This window comes from Phlebotomus papatasi, chromosome 1, assembly GCF_024763615.1.
Source record: "Phlebotomus papatasi isolate M1 chromosome 1, Ppap_2.1, whole genome shotgun sequence".
NCBI classification, from domain to species: Eukaryota; Metazoa; Arthropoda; class Insecta; order Diptera; family Psychodidae; genus Phlebotomus; species Phlebotomus papatasi.
The window spans coordinates 91,551,585-91,573,300 of record NC_077222.1 but is presented as its reverse complement, the minus strand read 5'-3'; the positions used below and the strand labels follow the sequence as shown (position 1 = coordinate 91,573,300).

The 21,716-nt window shown below is 34.3% G+C and overlaps 1 protein-coding gene across 6 annotated transcripts in view; it reads right to left on the bottom strand.

Moving 5' to 3' along the window:
• Nucleotides 1-2,553: 2,553 nt before the first annotated feature.
• Nucleotides 2,554-21,716, bottom strand: part of LOC129809717 (dystrophin, isoforms A/C/F/G/H) — a 462,658-nt gene continuing 443,495 nt past the window's right edge. The window contains exons 21-28 of one of the 6 annotated variants that reach the window (XM_055859751.1): nucleotides 19,070-19,299; nucleotides 18,749-18,991; nucleotides 13,486-14,091; nucleotides 13,126-13,425; nucleotides 12,943-13,054; nucleotides 8,275-8,451; nucleotides 7,916-7,965; nucleotides 2,554-3,975 (exon numbers count right to left, since the gene is read on the bottom strand). In XM_055859751.1, coding sequence (XP_055715726.1) covers nucleotides 3,967-3,975; nucleotides 7,916-7,965; nucleotides 8,275-8,451; nucleotides 12,943-13,054; nucleotides 13,126-13,425; nucleotides 13,486-14,091; nucleotides 18,749-18,991; nucleotides 19,070-19,299 — 1,727 coding nt within the window. In that variant the 3' untranslated portion in view covers nucleotides 2,554-3,966. Of the gene's footprint in view, nucleotides 3,976-7,915; nucleotides 8,019-8,274; nucleotides 8,452-12,942; nucleotides 13,055-13,125; nucleotides 13,426-13,485; nucleotides 14,092-18,748; nucleotides 18,992-19,069; nucleotides 19,300-21,716 lie in introns of those variants that run through there. The other 5 variants (XM_055859752.1, XM_055859756.1, XM_055859753.1 and 2 more) reach the window with 5 other exon arrangements.

Genomic DNA, 21,716 nt, shown 5'->3' with positions numbered 1-21,716 from the left:
ATGGAATGCAGTACTCAATGTCGATTAACAGTAAACAATCAAAATTTTGAAGAATGGTATTTTGATTAAAGGCGTCTACACATTGGGAGCAATTTTCGTCAAAAATTGCGTTTTTGACAGAAATTTGACGTTTCCCCCTGCAACGCTGCAGGAAATTTCCTTCAAAAAAGCTATTTTTGACAAAAATTTCTCCCAATGTGTAGAGGCCATAAGATTGTTCTGAAAACATGCGTAGCGGTTAGACTTTTTAAAACAGATGGTGCACAACTGGCACAACCGAGCACAGCTCAAGAATAAAATGGTTAAAATTGAGCATAAGTCCTGCACAACTCAAACAAAATGGAATCTAAATTTTAACTGTTTTTACATCTTAATCTTTTTATATTTAACAGCTGTGCGTGTTTTTAGCACAATACAAACCATTTCGTGCTTAAACTATGCAAATTTTAAGCACAATATCTGAGAAATATATACGATTTTTATGCACAATCAAAACCATCTTGTGTTTGAGCTGTGCATATTTTCAGTACAATTTTAATTTAGTATTTAGAGTTTTTTTTTTTATTTCAACGCGAAATCTTGAAAGAATATAAGGACAAAATGCATTTTAGGAGCAAGGGGGGCGTCATGAAAGTCCTGCAAGATATTAGGCGCCCCCAAAAAGCACATGAAGGAATTTCAAGTGTTCTTTTTTACTTCAACAATGAAATCTTGGAAAAATTATAAGGGCAAAATGGGCAAAATGCATTTTGAGAGCTTGAAGGGCGCCAAAAAAGCCTTTAGAACAATTGGGCGCCCCAGAAAGTGTCTGAGGGAATTAAAAAAAGCTTTTTCATTACTTCAACGCGAAAATTTGATAGATAAGGAGAAAATGCATATTAAGAATTAGAGGGGTGCCCTAGAAAGTCTCGTGAGGAAATTAAAAGTTTTTTTTTAATTATTTCAACGCGAAATTTTGGTAGATTATAAGGCCAAAATGCAATTTAAGATTCAGAGGGCTCCCCAGAAAGTTTTTGAGAAAATTAAAAGTTCTTTTTTTATTTAAACGCGGAAATTTTGAAGAATTATAAAGACAAAATAAATTTTAAGAACTGGACAAAATGCATTGTAGGAACTAGAGGGACTCTCCAGAAACACAAGAGTCTATTTTATTAAAATCTTTTTTACTTCAACATGGAAAAAATAAAACGCAAGGGTTCAGTTGTCTAAAAAAAAGGAACATCGGCGCCCCTGGAGGATCGCGCCCTGGACGGGCCGCTCCTCCTGCACCCCTTTAAGAAACGCTACTGCCTTTTGTTCTAGGGTAAGGGCTCATAATTTTGACCAGTCTGCTTATAAGCATCGATGTTCCAAGTTTGAACTGCGATATTTTCAATACTAATTTACTTTTTGTTGTTACTCTCTTTTCAGAAGGGTTGTTTAGAAACTTGGAAAGCTATTTATCGTCTTATTTTTACTAAAATTAGTTTTAATACGTTTAAAAATGAATAGATATGTAGAGGTGAATTTGACTCTTATTTTGGACAACTTGGCTGTAAATTTGGACAGCTAATCCGCCTCAATAGGATGCCCATTGTTCTTCATTTCATGAACCAATCTTACCAAGTCCTCTTCCTGTTCATGTAAGGGAGACGTAGAATGTTACAAGAAGCCCAGAAACTTTCCATATCATTCATTAAAGTTAGTTGACTTCGGTACTCCAAGTACGTGCGCATTCGCTCATTCCCTGGCCTTTCCGGTAGCCTTTCAAGGCTTTTCTCACTACACTACATCTCTTTCGTAGAGATGATGCTCCTTTGTTTCTCCAGGCATTTGTCCAACCTAGTCATCACAAAAGCTAAAACTTCACGAAATTTCGTGAGAAAAACACCTGTCCAAAATAAGAATCATCACCTCACTGGTGAATGTCTTAAAAAATTTCCCATTTTTCACAAGAAAAACGTTATTCACGAGGCAAATCTCACTTCAGATCAAATGTATAAATCACCATTAATGTGAATCAACACAATATTCAATGAATATTCAATAATATCACTCAAAAAAACCGAAGAAACATTGTTAGTATTTCACCACAGCTAAATAAAACTGAAGTAAACACAAAATTCTGTCATATTTCTCGTAAGCAATTGCTCACACTGAATTTTCAACAAAGCAATTTCAACTCAAATCATATTCAAAATTTAACGTATTTGGTGTTAAAATCTTCCAAAAAGAACAAATATTTAGATAGAATTCATTATTCATCAAATATTGGAATAAAAATCCATCATTTTAATCAATTTATTTTTACTGTCCAATTTTATCCTCAAAGTGTCCAAAATAAGAAACTGGACAAAATTATGCGCCTTTCCCCTATAGGGGTGTCAAAATTTGAAATAAGTTTCCAAGAATAGTTACAAACCTGCAAGACGCCTTGGAACCTAGTCCTTAATTTTCGGTTCTTCAATCTTGCTGAAGTGGCGATATCGTGTGCCAAGTTCCTTTCCTAATTTCCAGTTTCAAGTTTAGGAATCTCGAGTATTTCTCCGGAATTCATAAAAATTAAAACAATTATTTATTTTGAAATGATTTTTATTAATGTTTTTTCATCATCATCATTTTTTTTGTAATAATAATTATGCCATAAAAACTTATTCTTACGTTTTTCCTTGTTCAATTATTATTATTATTAAAGAACTAGTTAATAATACAGTGATAAGTTTCATGCACCTAGTTTTTTTTTTATTTTAATCATCCTACCTTCCACTTCTTTACTTTTTTTTTAATATTGTAAATTGTCTTAAGACTGATTTTTTTTAATGTTATCGTCACATTGTTATTTCTACAAAAAATCTGTTTTTCTTTTAACAATTATTTTTCTGTCAATCTTGCAACGAAATATTTTCACTAAGCGTTTCCTTTAAGTCGTATAATTTTTTGTTCTTTCAATTAACTTGCTTTATTTTTCAAATATCATCTCAGAATGTTTTTTTTTTAGCAACTCGATATGTCGATTCTACTTTAATCATCTTCTTAATGGTTTTTTGTATGTTTTTTTTAATAGTTTTTTTTCTTCTAAAAAAAGTTTTATTTTTAGTATCTCTTGGAAAAAATTAAAATACAGTTATGTGTTAAATATTACAGTTAAAAGATTTCATTTTTGGTTACTAATTGTTACACAGTTTTTTTTTTAAATTTAACTTGTTCTAGCGAGTAAGAATTTTCTTTTTCCACCATCAGCTCTCCATAGATTTGGAAATGTCTATTTTTTTTTTAGTTACTTTAAATTCGTAATTTTCGTTTACTTTTTTTGCCCTAAAAGACTTGCTGATACGTTGTTTTATGTTTTTTTTTTGCATAGGATATGTTTCAAGTTTTTTTTTAGTAATATGAATTGTTTTGAAATGGAGATTGAAATGTTCTTGGTTTGTTTTTTCTTTTTTCTTTCTAAAGATACTCGTCTAGTGATAATTTTTTGCATGATAATTTCCTCCCTCTTTTTAACCCCATTGTATTTTTTTCGGAATATTCTACATTAGAAATGTGTTAGAATTATTTTTTTCTTGTATAAATTTATATAAGTTAGACTATTTTTATACTGTATGTTCTTGGGTCCATTAGATTTTTTTCTTCCACAATTTTTTTGCCTCATAAATATGTTTTCTTTTTTAGTGACTTTACCTTGTGATTAGCTTTCTAAATAGCTTTTACTTTTTTTTACCACTAATTCATGCAGATATTTCTTTGTTCACAGTGATAATTTAAAATGTATAAAATCTATTTTTCTTTTAATATTGCATTAGCATCAAACACATTTTTCTGAGTCCTTTATCCTTCTTTTTTTCTTTAGCAATTAGTTCGTATTTTTTTTTTGGCCTAATATTTACAGAGGCGGTAAATGTGATTGTGGGAAATATTAATCTTTTTCTCGATGCTCCTCTATTTCTTGCTCAGTAATCACCGTCACAAGTTCCTGCACGACTTTTCCTAGATCATCTGCAAGTTTAATTATGGATTTTATTTATTGAATTTTCGGCAATTTTGCTATTTTTTCCGGGTAAAACCAAAACAAATTATTAGAAACAAATTAAAACATGCTATACTGTTTATTCTCATAAACGTTTACTTATAAATCATTTTATATTATTTATTTGTCTTTAGTTTTTCAAATATTTCTTTCTTAAGAACAGATTTTTTCTCAAATTTGCCTATTCATCCGAAACGGCAACCTTTTCCTAAAAGATCTTTAGAAACACAAAAGTGTTCCCAGTTTAATTGAGAAATATATATTTTACTTATTTATTCATTATGATTTGTCTCAAAATTTCTCAGAAAACATAGAAACATGAAGAAACATATAGAAACATGAAAACTTAAAAAAAAACCTGAAGTTTTATTCAATATGGCTGATTTTTTTCAATCAAAAGTTTGAGAATCAAAGATTGAGAACAGTTGCCAGCGCCACTCACGAGTGAAAAGAATGCCCTCACGCGGAGAAAAAAAAAGTCAATCTCAGTGAATTCTCGTCTGTTTATTGATTTAACTTCTCAAAGAAAATATTTTTCCGTAAAAACAAAAAAAAAAACTAATGACGATAATACACGCTGGTTTGCACTCCAGTCGAATAGCAAATACAGTAGGCGAGTAGACTCTCGCTCAATCGGCTCTTTTGCAATCTAGCGCAAAATTTTGTTGACAATTTTCACGTTTTATTTTAACTCTTTAAGGACGATTGGGTCACCGGTGACCCAAAAATGAAATTTTTCGTACGGTCATCTAAAGTTGTGTATTGCTCTAAAAAGTCTGAAAAAGTGATTTTTTCTGACCCTCGATTTTGGACCATCTTGTCCTTAAAGGGTTAAAGTTAAAGGAAATTTGTTCAAATTCGCTGTAGTTCCTCTTGTTTTATCATTTTTTTTTTTATATTTAAGCGCTTTTTGTGGAATTTACAATGATTTTGATGCCCAAATCTATCGATAAATTGAATGACATTTTGCCCCATATGCCCGATTGAGAGAAAATCTACTGTAATTATTGAAGAAGGACATTCAATATGAGCGAGTGTAAGCTGTTTTGCACTCTTTTCTGAGTTTAATGGGCTATTTCTATTGAGAAAATTTCAGATTTTGGTATTCTCAATTATTCGTATTGACAACTCATTGGCAAGCAAGTGTGAGAAGAAAACCTGATGGTTTTCGATAGCAACACCGTGGAAAACTGTTCCCAATTTTTATGTTTAAGCTTTTATTGGAAAAAGTTCAACTAAATAGAACTTTTTCTTATAAAAGCAACCTTTACTAGAAATTACGCAAACAGAGAGCTGTATATAATCCACTTTTTTCAACTTGTTGCCGTAAGCCATATTAACTTCAGGTTTTCGCTGACCCCCCCTCTCTATAAGTCGAAAAAATCTAGAGACATTTTTTTCGCTCTCCTCTCACTTCCCCCATTCTCTACAAAACAGTGTTTTTATTTGGTTTATTTTGAAAACGACTCGAAAATGCGAAATTTCAGTATTTTCGAAGTTAAAGTTTAGTATTTGGATTTTGTGGAAAGGTCTTCAAATTTATAGTTCAGCAAAGCTAAGACGCCTAGTCATTTCATTACATTAAACAGAATAAAATAGTACTTCGCATCAAACATAAGGCTGTTCTATAAGTGGTTATAAATTCAAGATACATTTATTCAGGTGCAATTTATAAGAACTTACCAAGTGTCCACGTGCCGCGTGGTCACAGCCGTAGGTTACCCAAGTGAAAAGATATTCGAAAATTGATCTCGAAAGCTAAAGAAAAAATATTTTTGCTTTTCGTTTCATTCACGAGGTGGCTGAAGCATTCAATGTTCGAATTTCAAAGTATCTTGACTGCCAACTTTTGTGTCAGTCCTTACTTTGTTACGAAAAAAAAAATCAAAGCAACGATGTTTACAATTTTCCTGTCATTACGAAATTCTAAATTTTGCTTTAATTTTCGAGCATCAGTAACAATTTTGCTTCATTCACAGTTGAAGTTTTAAGAATGCAAAGATTGGTTTCGAAAGACAAGGAAATACATTTTTCTTCTTGTTTCGTCTGCGTGGAGGCTAAAGTACTTCCTACTCGAATTTTGAATTATCTGTAGTGCCAATCTTTATTTTGTTGAGACAAAAAACAAAGGAATGCGCTAATAACAGTTTTGTTAATTTATTATAATTCTTCTTATATAATCATGGAGTAATTCTCTTCACAATCTTTTTAACGTGATATTTCACAAATTTTCACAACTTTATGAGAAAATTTAGTCTTAAAAAAATGTAATTTTAACAAATTGTGTTCTCTTATCCAAGACACTTTTGGAAAATTCAACTGCGGCTTTGAATGGAAAGTTATTTAACGTTTAGTCAAGACACTTTAGGGGAATTAAGCCTGCCTGTGAGCACTCCGTCTTGGTTTTTAGCAGTTTTTCGTTTCATTATTTAATCGATTACTTCCATTCACAACTGGAAGTTCAATTCTCCAATAGTGTCTTGGATAAAAGGCAAATGGAACTCTATTCACATAAAAAGTGGTTAACGTTCGTAGAAGTCAAATTTAGTTTCGAATTTTCAAACTAAATCTTCGTATAAGGTTTAAAAAATTTATGAAATATCACACTAAGAAGCTGTGTTTGACACAGAGTGATTATGAGGGGAATTATAATGAAGTGAGTCTTCTTTTCGATAGATCTTGAAATGGGCGTTAATATTAGAAAACCAAAATAACACGGAAAGCCTAATTGACCAAATCGATTATTTTCAACGCCATTCGATAGAAAACTCTATCAAGAGATTGACTCTCGAGATTTTTCGAAATTCTGACAGGAAGTACTTCGGCCACCATGCGGGTGAACCAAGAAGTAAAATATGTCGTTTCTGTGGCTTTCGAAATTGATCTTCGAATTTTTAAAACTTCAGCTGTGAATTACTCATTTGGGCTCAAACAGAAGTAGATTTTGATTCTCCAATAGTGTCTTGGATAAAAGGTAAATGGAACTCTATTTGCACAAAAAATCGTTGAAGTTCGAAGAATTCAAATTCAATTTCGAATTTTCAGGCTAAATTTTCGAACAAGGTGGGGAAAGTTTATCAAATAAAAAGCTGGCAAAAAAGTTACTCAGTGCTTATGAAGTGATTAAATACTGGAGCAAGAACAGTAAGCATCACTGTTCTCTTTTTTTTCATCACCAAATGTGAAAACCGTCACATTTTGACACTTGAGGACTTCGAAATTCGAACAGGATGTAACTTCCGCCATCTTGCGAAAGTATTAAGAAGTAAGAAAGTCTCTTTTTTTGGATCTTCAAATAGATTTTCGAATTTTTCAAGATCTACTTCTGTACGGAAAGATTTCAGATCTTTACAACAGACCATTGAATTGATAAAGAAAAAAATTTTAACTCTGAGCAAAGACGCAAACTTTAAATGCTGAAATAAAATTCACATTCATAACCTTAACTGACAAAATGTTGTTTGTTCGCCGTTTGAATTATTAAACTAGTTTCGTCCCTATGTTTAAAAAAGAACAAAGTATCTCGGATAAAGGGGAAATGGTGTGTTGTACGAGATTATTGATTTTTCGTTAATAACTAAAATTATTATTTAAACGTCGTTAAGCCGAATTAAAGAAATAGTTTTGCTTTGCTATTTAAAAGATGAAAATTTTGAGAAAGAAATGCAAGTAAAAATGGGTTTGCTCTATTAATATTACTTTCCTGGTGTATGTCTTGGCTAAATGTAGAATTTTAACGATAATTGTATTTTATTCCTAAATAAAATTATCGTTTTTTTATCTAAAGTTTATGAGAATAAAACATCAGTTAATCACTGAAAAAAAAACTAAAAAGAAAATTCTAAATAAATCGATAAAAATCTAGATTAATATGAACGATAAAGTTAATATGAAAAGCAAACAATTCACCTTCAGCTCAAGTCCACAATGAAAGTGCGCTTCATCAGCTAGTTCTCTCACTACAAAAAAACAGTGCTTGGTATTCTCACCAAAGGGCAGAATTACATTCGTCCTGAGATGAGTTCAAAAGTGCCAGCATTTGGATGAGATCGACAGAGAAAGCCATTTGGATTAGATGTGTGCATTAGTAACATTTAAAGGCATGATTATTAGCTAAAAATAATATTTCAGCGGGAATTTGATGGGTCAGGGAACAATTCCGTGTGATTGCGGCTTTTCCTTTCGCGGAATTATTCCCTGGGGAGGGAAGCTCTGGGAAGGTGGAGTTAGGGAGGGCATCAAAAGGGTGACAAGAGCACGTCAATTACCCGCCATGTGAAGGAGGCTGGAATGCGGTGGAGGCGGAGGACGGCCGTCACCATTGGGATTGCCATGGTTCCCAACAGCCGTGCCTGGCCCTCCGTTGGCCCCCATTAGGCCACCAGCAGACATCATCGCGCCCCCAGAGAGCGCCGTAGCCGTCGTGCCGTTCATCGAGTTAGTGTCTGAACGAGTGCCAGGAGTTCGAGAGAGATAGAGAGAGAGATAGTGTGTGAGAGAGAAAGCCATCACCAAGTGAGTCAAGTGATTTACTAGATGACTTCTCCGAGAGCCACATCTCACCATTTCGGAATTTATTGCTCAATGGAATGATTTAAGTGCAATTAGTGATATTCCATCTAATTGCAATCTCATTCTCCAACATCCCACTAAATCCTTCATTGATATTTGAAGTATTTCAATCTCATTCAAGGAACTATGTGTTCAATTCAACGTCAATGGGAAGAATTTAAGAGATTTAACTATGCCCTATTTAGTCCAAAAGATAAAATTGATATTTCTTTTGAATTGTTTGTTTATGATTTCTTAAAACTTTGATAAAATATTACTAAAACCTTCTGACTTTTTTTTCAGCATATTTGAAGTTAGATAGTATTTGACCACCAGAGTAAGCTCCACCCATTAATTTTCTTCAGTCACGCCTCCTTCATTATACATTAACACTAATAATATACTGATAATATAGACCACGCCCCCTAACAAAATTAGTATAGCTTTAAAAGCAATACCAATGTGACTTTGAGTTTAGAACACATTTAAAACTTTATGTACGAGAGAAAAAGTAAAATTTTGGATGGAAACAATTAATTTTTAAAGGGAATGTAGTCTTCAAGTGGGCGTGGTATTATTAAATTGTACCCTCCTTATTGCAAATTTTCAATATTTTATTCCAAGCCCCCTGGCAAGTTGACTTTTTCATCAGGAGCTATTTGAAGTTAGCATAAATTGATCTCAGACTCACCTCACAGTGTTCTGAGGAAAAATGTATTCAACAGATATTTAGTATACTATAATCGTACGAAAATTTCATGTCCTCCGATCGGGTCCAAACTTTGCCAAAATGTGTTTTGCCAAAAATGTTGTTTGGAGTTCAATAGCTCCCGAACTAAGAAAGCTATTGACTTCCGGTTTCCGGAAAAGGTTATATGAGGCTCTCGGAGCAAAAAAAAAAACTCTAAGTCGTATGCATTTCCCTATTAAAATAGCGTTTTTTTGCTCTGAGCTCCTCATATGTATATATAGGGAGAAAATTGCAATTTTGTATATTGAACACATACCCTTCCCCTTTCGCCATTTGGAATATGAATACTCCCTTTTTTGCTTTCTCAATGGCTCCGCCCCTATGGCATAGATCCATTTCAAATTTTAGTATCTTATAGCTGAGCCTTAGAGCTTTCGATCAGTACCAAACTTATGGTCCTCTGATCCCCTGACCCGTGCTATAACAGTCCAAAAAAAATCTTAAGATGGCCATAATTTCGGTTCTAATTGCCAGAACTTTAAAGATGAGAGGGTCAAAAATTGGGGGTCCGAAAAATCATTTTTTCTAACTTTTTAGAGGAAAATACAGCTTTAGAAGGTCGTAGGAAAAATATCATTTTTGGGTCACGGGTGGCCCAATCGTCCTTAAAGGGTTAAAAGTGGGGGCGTTTTGGAAAGCTCTCATGAAATGCCACTTCCCCTTCTAACATCTCAAGTTCATAAAACCACCGCTATGGGCGCTATTATTAAAAAGAATATTTTTCAATTTTCTAAAATTTAAGTCGCTCGATAACTTCTGACCCGAGCCATAAGGGGTAAAAGTCCGAAAATTGACCAGCCTATATCTCCGGTTCTAATTAACATTTTGATTGACCTAAATTTTGGGTTTTTGATTTCGTCTCGATGAGAACTTTCAGATGGAAGTTCAAAAGGTTACCACAGGTGGCGCTACGATAGCGTCAAAATTCAAACTCATTTTCCTCAAAAACACCATTGGACATTTTCGGAATTTTCATCAAATTTTAGAGTGTTGTAGCCTAGGCTATGAAGTTTACAAAAAGTGGCATGGATTTGCTGTGGTTACAATAGATTCGGAGATATGATATATCAAAGTTCACGAAATTCAAAACGCCATATTTCCGGGTCTATTTGATCGATTTTAACGAGTCAGGGTGTAAATTAAAGGTCTCGCAAATCGCTTCAACAAAATGCAATAACTTTCTAGAACATTTGAACTTCGTAGGACTAACACTAGGGGCGCCACAGGTGAAAAAAACAATTTTCATTTCGACTCTTGCTCAACCAATTTTGATGATTATTTCGGCAGGACATTTATAGCTATATTTCGACCAAATATAATTTTTTTGCTCAGATACCATATCGACCACTCAGAATATAATACGACTAACTCGCGAATGGCCAACTTTACAGGAGAGTGATTTAAAGCTGAGATTTTACATGCTGATCATAGGATTTTTAAGTATCGGAACCAATATAACTTTGGGAATAATTAACTTTTCGGTATAATATTCACAGGGAAGGTAGAGGGTGTCACGGAGTACCCGAAAAGCGAAAAAAACGAATTTTGCAAAAAATCGAGTTAGTCGCATTATATTCTGAGTGGTCGATATGCTCGATTTTGTCAATTTAGAGTAAAAAAAAATTTCCCACAATAATGCTGCGAAAGTATGCAAGTACAGTAGACTCTCACTCAATCGGCTCTTTTTCAATCGGGCGACAAATTTTGTTGACAATTTTCACGTTTAATTATGAAGCTACAGTAAACTCTCTCTCAATCGGGAGTATGGGGCGAAATGTCATCCGGTTTAGCGATAGAATTGAGCGTCAAAGCCTTTGTAAATTCCACAAAAAGCGCTCAATTATAAAGAATCACGATAAAATAGGAAGAACTACAGCGAATTTGAGCAAATTAGCTTCATAATTAAACGTGAAAATATTGTCAACAAAATTTGTCGCCCGATTGAAAAAGAGCCGATTGAGTGAGAGTCTACTGTAATTTGGTCACATTCGCTGTAGTTCTTCCTATTTTATCGTGATTCTTTATAATTGAGCGCTTTTTGTGGAATTTACAAAGGCTTTGACGCTCAATTCTATCGCTAAACCGGATGACATTTTGCCCCATATTCCCGATTGAGAGAGAGTCTACTGTACTGAAAATTCTTACAATATTCAATCATTTTAACTGCTCTAACTCCAAGAGAGCAGTATTCATAATTGATTTTTTTTCAACTTCTCACCATCCTGGCTGCCAAACGGTAAGAGATATTGACTTCCGGTCTTCTGTGTGGCGAATCGCCTATATTGTTTAATAAGCATAATTATTGTATATCATATTAATGATTATCGAGTCAATGAGTCAGTGTCGCTTTGTACTTCAACGGAGTAACAACAATAAAGAAGCTAGTGCAAGTGTAACCAGGACTTTTAATCTAACATCTGTAACCCCCCACAAGTCAACATTCTCTATCGAACTAACTTACTTAAATTACCCCCCACCCCTTTAATCCCCTCCAAAAACAGTTTTTTTTTATTGTGCAACAAATTGGCACTGGCGATTTCGTTCATTTTTGGAAATGTTTTGGAGGTAGTCTAGCTGAATATTTCGTCCTGTGATACCTTTCACTGGAAAGATCGCCATTTTGAATTATTCAAAGTCAAAGTTCAACCACCCTGGAGGGTCTAATCTTCAACGGATTTGGTTACATTTGGATTTTTTTGAAAGGTCTTGTAATTCTGAACCCGATTGCATCGGTCAGAATCGGTAAAGGATCGGGAAAGTAACGGTAATAGCCCTATTTTAAAAATACTATTTTCCTCATTTTTTCAGTCTTATCACTAACGTTTATCCAACTAGCGGATAAAATAATAGTGTTTTGCGTCAGAAAAATAGTTGCAATAAGTAGGCGTTGTTCAAGTAGGCGTGATCTTTAAAAGTGAGCGTGGCATCACTATATTTTGACATTAGACGCATTGACCTAAAGATTTTTGGTAATTGTGTTTAGGCGGGACTATTTAGTAGAATAATATAAATTGTAAAGTGACATAGAGTAAAATGACATAATTTGAAAACATTTACAATTTGGGACACTTGAGATTTTCTCACTGTTTCAGATGAGCAAAGAGAAAACAAAGACCGCAGCAAGATAGAAGAAAAATACGATATAGAAGAAAAGCAACAGATTTATTCCTTTCGAATCTCTAAAACAGTGGGAAAATCTCAAATGTCCCAAATTGTAAATGGTTCCAAATTACCTCATTATACCCTACTTCATATTTGTTGATGTATTCGTAAATACTGAATTCTGGGAAAATATCTTATTGGAGGCGTGGTCAATATTTTCATAAAGGGAATCCTTCGAGCCTGCCCTAGGATTCAAAATATATTAGTTATTGAATTATGCAAATCCTGACCAAGAAGCAATCTTAATCAGAATCGGCAAAAAATTACGGTGTTCTTTTACCGAGGAATATTTTTTTTGATGAAGACATTTTGAAATATTTTCATATTGAACACTGATAGCAATTATCACAAAAAAATACATTTGCAGTCAAAACCCTTTAACCCAAAATTGAAATGGTGAGATTAAAGCTCCCTTTACCAGCTCCAAATGAATTTGATAAAAAGAAGATTAATAAAAAGAATCTGTACTCACTTGAATTCTGCTCATAATGCCCATTCTGTTGCATTTTGGCGGGAGACTCTGTGTTCAGCTGCGAAGCTGTGACTGATCGGGTCTGGAGCGTGGAAGCCTTGGAGACATTTGGCTGCAGAGAAAAATACGGGAAATAAATGAAGGGGAGGAATTCTCAAAGATTTTTTAAAGGCATTAACTCACTTCATCTAGCAATTGCCTGAGTCGCTGAAGTTGCGCCTCGAGCTGTCTATTGTGATCCTCGAGAATCTGCATGCGAGCCTCGAGGCGTCCTTTGTGCTGCCGCAGCAATTTCGCTTCGGCCATCATGTCCTGGCCATGTCCACTGGAGCCTCCGGTCTGATTGTCATCGGGCGTTGTGGAGGGTGTTTGCTTGGATCTCAGACGATCATATTCAGCCTGGAGCGAAGCATTCTCCTCTTCCAAATCTCTTATCATTGCCTCCAGTTCTTCTCGCTGTTCAGCATCCATGGCGGCCATTACCTGGCACAGCCAGAAAAGTTGGCAAGATATTCCAATAAAAAAAAAAATGATTCAACCTACCTGGACTGGAGATTTGGGTCCATTTGTGGGCAGGGACTGGCAGTACTGAGCAATCAATTGGTGCTCATCATCGCTGTCCGGAGTGGAATTACTTCTGGTCCCATATTCCACCTGAGCCAATCTGGAAGCAAAAATCTCCAGCCGGGAGTGCATGTCATTCTGGAGAGTATGAGTGGTATGCTGTGGACTGGGAGCTGGACTCTCCAGAGCATCACCCTCCAAGACACTCTGTACTGGCAAATAGCCAACTCGTGGGTGCTTCTTGAAGTACTTCTTGCCCTTGAACTTATTCCTCAGGGCCCTCGTGAAGTCCCTGACATCCTCAGTGGACGTCGTTGTGGTGCAGTATTCCTGCATTGGATGACTGAGCTTGTGATTTTTGGCGCTCTTGCCGAGGAAGAAGCACTTCTGGCACATGTCAAAATTGAAGCACTTGAGGCATCGATATCGGAAGCCCACAATTGGGTATTCCTTGCAGATGTTACATTTGGCCTGGTGCTTTGCCCCTTCAGCTGCTGCCAGTCTGTGTAGCACTGGCAACCACACGAGACTTTGTGGCTCATGTTGCAGCCAATTCAGGAAGTGTTGCGCTTCAATGGCAATCTCCTGCATCATCCGGATCAAACACATTTATATGAACAAATTGGAATTAGTATTAATTGCAAGAGATTTATCCTCTTGCATAACAGATTTTGCATTGTTAATTTTATTTTTGTTCAATTAAGAGCCAATAACGAAACAATAATTTTTAATGAAAAGCGCTAATATTGATTTTTAAATATTTTTAGGTACAGGGTGTATCCAGTGTTAATTAATTGAAAATTTTTAAAAATACGGCAAAATAGTTTAATTCTTTTAGTTTTAATTTTATTAATTTTTACTCTTACTTAAAGTATCCTAAATATATCCGCATAAATAAGAGATTTACATAATTTTTTTGAAATTAAAGAAAAAAGTAAAAATTTCGAGGTTAGCAGATATTCACACCATAAAAAATATAAGACAATGAGTTGAGATACATATACGAGATATTTGTCATACTTTGACGACTTTTGCGGATAATTTGGTGCGTGTTTTGGTTAATACACTAAATGGCAAAAAACAAACGGTCAGTAAAAAATTCTAAATGGGCAGTAAAAAATTAAAAATGAGCAGTAAAATATCAAATTATGGTCAGTAAAAACTTAAATATTTACAAAAATGGGACTAATTTATATATTTAACATTTAAAATATTGCCATATAGAGTGAAAAGCCATTTATTTTCCCTTTGCCAAAATTTGGACGATAATATCACTGTTTCAAAGTTTTTTTTGTTACTGATCAATTTTAACTTTTTACTGCTCATTTATTCAATGCCATACTAAATTATTTTTAATTAATTAATTGTTATCAAGGATCTTGGGTTAGAAGTCTTATTTCAATCTCCGCTTAGGTGAACATTTTAAACCTTTCGGATAAGAATTCTCTCGGACGACTCAAGCTTCGAAAAATTCAGTTTTTTTTTTCAATATATTTTTAATGAATTTTTCTCATTTATTTCAATGTCTCAAATTTTTTTGAAAAGAGCCATGGGTCTTAGCACGCTATCACACTAGAATTTTTTCAATTTGTAAATTTAATTTAATTTTCAGATGAATTATTTCTATGCGTTATTTTGCATTAAAAATCATTTGATTTGATAAATTATCACTTATTTATTGATATAAACTAATACTTGGCCCGCCAAAACATGTTTAAGCATGCCCAAAATAGCATAAATGTGGTTGCTCAATTAAATTTGAATTCAGCAAATTAAAATGTTAAAATTGCTCATTAATTTCAATTTTTATTGCAGTTAAACAAGTAGCCTTTTGTACCAAATTGTTTTTATTAAATTTATTCACTCGTAATTAATTATTATTTGTGGCAAAAAAAATAATATAAGTACAGAGATTAGTGATAAACTTGTACGTTGCTGAGTTCCTCCAAAGCAATTCGAAGGATATTGTTGTGTCAAGAAATCGCAGATGGGATGTCTTCATACAGATTTTCAAAAAGACTGTATGAGAATCTCTTCATAATCCCCTTGCCTACAATCCTTTCTTTTGGCTTTGGGGATTTTTTTGCATAACAGATAAGTCACTTATAAGACATTTTAAGGACAATCACACATTTTCCGTAGTCATTCACAATCAAAAATTTTGCGGCACTATTTAGAATTGAGCAAATTTCTTGCAAAATGTGTCTTGGCTGTGAGAATTTTCAAGTAAATTCTAGAAATCTTATAATGCTCTATTGGCTCAATTGGCTCAATTGAATTTAAAATTAAATTATGAAAATCCTAGTGTGATAGCACCGTTAAAGAATAATTTTTTTATCCAATTCAAGAATTTAGTGCATTTTTCATAATTTATTATTTTCTCAATTCTGAGATATAGAAGGCCTTAATATTTTTTTTTTTATTTTTTATTTTTATTTTATTTATTTAAACCAAACTGCCTTTGAAACTTTGCGTCTCTTAGAGGCATAATAACAGAGGCTTATGCGGCCACCGCCGTCTTAGCGTTGGTGCCCGTTTTTGCTGTAGACATTTTAAGGCTTTCGATTCTAAAAGTTAAAATACAGTTATAGCGATGTTTTATTTCTTATAAGTTCTTTACAAAATGTTTATCACGTAAATATTAAAAAAAAGCCTTGAGGATAGCTTTGAAAATAACAAAAAAAAAGAGAAAAAATTTTTTTTTAGTACACGACCGTACTCATATGATCTGCATGATCGACTTTTCTGTTTTATGTTTTGTTTTATCCAGCCCTCGCCATGTTCTAAAACTACTGAATAGGCGAGACAGAAACCAACACAAAGAAAAGTCGATAATGCAGAAGCATATGAGAGCGGTCATGTACCAAAAAATATTTTTCCTTTTTCCATTTTCCATTGGAATGATTCGAGTAGCACTATTATTCATTCTTCCCATTCACAACTAAGTTTGATCCTGTGTCTTGGATAAAAGTTAAATGGGGTTCTATTAGTTAGTAAAAAATGTCATTGATGCTCCATGAATTCAAACTCAATTTTCATAAAAGGTTGAGAAAATTTATCAAATATCACATTAAGAAGCTTTAAAAAATATTTCGTGAAATTTTTCGTATATGTTTGTGAATTTGGAATGGGGACTTACGAAATGTTCGCAAATCGTATAACCCGCTAATAAGTTTGTAAAAGTTTGTATTTTTTCACAAACTTTGTTCGTAATATGATCACTTGCCAAGCATTTTCCGGTTCTTTTACAAACATTTGTTCGTAGATTTTTTCGTCTGGCAGAAATTTAAGAGAAAAATTACAAAATTTTACGAACTTTTGTAAAAATGTTTGTAAAAGTACAAACCTTTACGAACTTTTTTGTAGGTTATGCGATTTACGGGCATTTCGGAAGTTCCCTAAAGGAATTCACGAACAAAGTATTGCTAAAAGTATTGCTAAATGGGAGGAATAATAATGATAATAACGATTTCTTGTTTTAATTTTCCCCACAATAAATCGAAAACAGACCAATTTTGACAATTGATATGCTTCGAAAATCGAAGAGGAAGTATTTCGGCCACCATGCGGACGAAATGAGAAATACAAATGTTTTTTTCCTTGGCTTACGAAAACGATCTTCGATTTTTTTTAAAATTTGATTTAAAATTAAAAATTTATGTCAAAATTGGATTATATTTGGATTTTAAATAAAAAAAAAGTGTCAATGTCAATGTTTTTAGTTTTCGAACTTTCAAATTATTCCTGTGTTATCACATTGCACATTAAAATTTCAATATGATTCACATTAATTGCCGCTGGTGAGAGTCCAAATGTGTAATTTGTGTGTTTGAATCATTTTATATTCAAAATTTAATCTAGTTGTTGATAAAAAGGTAGATTTGGCCAGCAAAATTTGATATAAATTGATTTATAGCATTAATGCGAAAAATTAATGCAATTTTCTCTTTAATTTTTTAATATGAAAAATATTTATGCTTTAGGTAAATTTAAACTTATTTTTGCAGGCCAAGTCCACTTCTTTATCAATAAATAGAAAAACCTGAAATATTAAAGTGACTCAAAGACACAAATAATATATTTGGGCGCTCACAAGCGACAATTAATGTGAATCACATTAAAATTTTAATGTGCAAGTGTGATAACGCCGTTATACATTGTCATTGTTGAAGTCTTACAGCAAGTTAAGAAATCTGAAACTTTTTACATCGAATGTTATCAATTGATACGTGTTATACTCGAAAGACATTAGATTTTTCTTTTTTGTTTAAACGTAAAATTATATAAATTGCTGATAATGAAGATGTGACTGGCAGTAAAGTAAAGTAAATAGTGCTATTCCAATGAAAAATGAAAAGGGAAATCTATCTCCTTAACTTTCCGTTTTAGCACACGACTGTTCTTAAGTGCTTCTACCGACTTTTCTTGTCTCAACTTTATATGTAGATTTTTATGTACAGGTTTGATCAGGAACTTTATTGTATCTTTAGGCATGAAGTAAACTTCAAATTGAATTGAATTGAAATTGACTCCACTTTCCGTCGTGTTCCAAAACAATCAAACATCCGAGACAGGAACCAACATAATGAAAAGTCGATAATGCAGATACACTCGAGAACAGTTTGAAAAAATGTTTAAATGAAAGACTTTCTTTTCTCACTTTTCATTGGAATACCACTATATTGCAAGATATCTAACGCATTTTTACTGGGTTTAAATCAGGCTGAGGACAGTTTTATTTATATTATATTACAAAATTTAATTATGAAGATTTTCTTGTAAATCATTGAAAAAAAAATTGACGAATACACCCTGTACCTAGTTTTTTTTTGATTATTCAACACGAAGCGATTTTTTATGTGTATTATTTATAAAATATGGATTAAATAATGTTCAAAAATTTCACAGCGTATTTTAATTATTAATTAGAACGAAATAATCAAACGCATTAAATATATCCATATAGCACTTTTCTATGCTACTGTTTTATTCAATCCTCTTTTATCACAAATCATAATTTAGCTTTATATCTGAACATCGAAATAAATTCCATGAGCGTCATTAATTTTTCTCTCACGAAATATTTCCAATAATTAGCAAAAATGCACTTTTTTTGCTTTATATTTTTGCATTTGGTATTTTTTTTTAAATTAATCGATGAGAATTTTTGTAGAGCATAGTGCAAATGATATCAAACTAATTCATTATTTTCATTGAGAGGAAAAAAAAATTGTTAACTCACCTGGGTATCGCCAGTACCATTCTGGGCAATTCCCGCCCTTTCCAGGCACGAACGCACCGAAGGTTCAATGTTACTGCCCCCAAAAGCCGCCACTTCGCCCAGCTGACGTGGCACCTGGATGCAATCGTGCAGAAGAAGGCCCAATTTTCTCTGATCAACCTTCCTTTCCGGGTCAGCAATGAGGCGAAACAGGTAGCGGTACTTTTCCTCCAGATGACCCTTGCACAGCAAAATCAATCCCACCTGCAGGAAAAGAATAATCTCTCTCTCTTTAGCAAAAACCTCCGTCACACTTGCCAATTATATTGATTTCCAGCTCACCTTGAAGCTCAGCACGCGAATCTGTCCAGTTCGCTGAGAATCATAGACATTGAGGATCCAATTAATGGCCAAATCCAACATTAGGGGCAAATCCAACTGGTCCAGAGTTACGAAGAGCGAATGAAGGACTGTCGTCATGTCAGGAATGTCTATGAGTTTGTCATTCTGAGCCCGCAATCCATGTCGATCGAAGGATTCAATAGCAATGGACATTGGGATGCGATCCAGAGCTTTTGGGTGAAAATCCAGTAAAATATTTAAATCAGAATATTGATCATTTTCTCATAATAAAGTAAGTTTTTGTGGTGTTTAAGTGTCATGAAAGTAATTTAATTAAATTTGCGAAAGTTCAAAGTTTCTCTAACTATCAGTATCAAATCCTAATGGAGCATCTGATGAGCAAAGTTCATTTGCACGTTATTAGAAGGGAAGCTTTTCCCAAGGGAGGGAGTATTATTTCGCTGAAGTGTACACCACCGCTGACATATCATATTTTTAAAAGCAATAATTTTTTTTTAAATATTTCAAAATCGGTCTAGATTTTCTCTGAATTAAATTTATAAACTAGATAATTTTTGTGAATTTTTTGTTAATTGAGAATATTTCCCGAAATATTGCATAGTTGGAGCACATCAAGTAGCCAATTTTATCGGCGAAAGAAGTAGAGGCCTTCAAATGCTGATGCACTCGACAGAAAGTAAAGCCCAGGGATCCGCGACAGCAGACTTTAAGGACAGCTGCTTTGGCAACAGCTGGATTTTTCGAGCTGAAAGGTTTAATTAAACCAAGCGGCTTCCTGACAGCGCAGAGAATGCGAACAAATACACTTTGGGTAACCGAGTAGCCTTGAATCAGGGGGGTGATATTAGCTCTGGAAAATGCGACCGATTTTAGTGTAAATTTTTCCCTGTTTTCGTACACATTTCACGAGATATCTCCAAAACTAGGTAGGTTGCCAATTCGAGGTTTTCGGTCGCCTATTAAATATTAAGCTGGCTTCTATTTTGCATTTATATTTTTTGCTAATACATTCTACACTGACAGAAAACAGCTAATAAACCCAAAAGTTTTTTCGGTCCGCTAGACACATGTGGGAAACATCGGAAATGTCATGCCCCTGCCCTGAATAGTGATTCCAAATAACCGGGTTTTTAGGATAGACGGTTGACCGGTTTTGGATGGCTCTGAAACCGGTTAACCGGTTTTAAACCGGTTTCAAATTTAGGATCACAATATGGAATTTTGAGCAATTTTTCAGAATTTGAACTTTAATGTAATATTTAAGACAATAAATAAATTCTATGATAATTTGTTTCGACCGTGTGGATGTAGATGATGTCAGGAATGGAATTGCAGTTTTCTTGTTCTTGTTCTTCTCTTTATTTTACTTTGCCGACGTTTCGGTCTTTTAGTTGGGACCTTCTTCAGGGCTTACATTTATATATACATAAATTAGTATTTTATTTTTTGGTCTACAAATTTACCAATAAATTTAAAATGGTTTTTAATTTTTTTTCAATTGATTTAACCGGTTTTTCGAAACCGGTTATCCGTTCTTGGAATCACTGGCCCTGAGGAGATTCCGTCTGCAGCCAGATACTGTCGTAAATGTGGATCAATGTTGGAGATTCGGGACCACGTACGTGGAATGTATCCCCATACCAAAAGAAGACGCATTGATCGGTACGACAGGATTCATTATCTCAGAGGTTGCTCGTGTGGATCCCGCGGCTGTAGTCATAAAGGAAGTTCCGATTATACTGCAATTCGGGACCCATCTCAGACCTGCCCTGATTGTACAAAATCGGGAAGGGCTCCAATGGGCTTCAAGTTGGCTACGTGACAGTCCGCCACGAGGACGAGATGGAACTCGAGAACGGCCGATAGGACAAGATCAATAAAAACGGACATTTGGTGTCTACAATGGCTCAAAAGTTCGAAGTGGCCTCAGGTAGAGTATTGCTCATCGTCGTGGGTACAAACAGAGCTATACCGCCGAGAATGTAGGTGCTCTAAAAGTTTGGAGTTCCCTTGAAACATGTATCGCACGCGATATTTATGATCACGCATCGTAGTTGGGTTCCCTGCCTACATAAAAGTTAGGACGAGGCGTTATGGGTCATGTGACTCAAGATAAGCTCCTCTGTCGTATCCTTGGCAACACGCTTCAGAGAATGACGCCCTCGACAAATCTGGAGTTGCGAAAATTACGATCTCTTGAATCAGGAACACAGAGACACGAAGACCTAGAGGATGATCCAGCATCGAAAGAATCCTAAACATGGATTCCACCACACGAATATCGAGACAATCGAGCAAGTAAAAGACCGAGTATGGAGTCAACGTTTGCGGAGATATGATCATATTTGCAAAGTCTGAAGACTCAGTTTGGGGCTTAGCAATTGTTCTGAAGAACGGCTCACACCCAAAGGTAAAAAATGGCCCAATAAATGCTCTAACTAGAAGTAATCTGGCTTCCCTGGGTGAAATAGCTCGATATCGTCGTAACATTCGATACGTAATAAAAAAAAAAAAAAACAGAAAAGACTTGCGGCAGATCTCAGCTACGTGATCCATCCTACCCTGTAAATGTATCATTAAAGATAATACTTGGGTTTTTTCATCTTGAAAGAGAGCGAAATTTCCT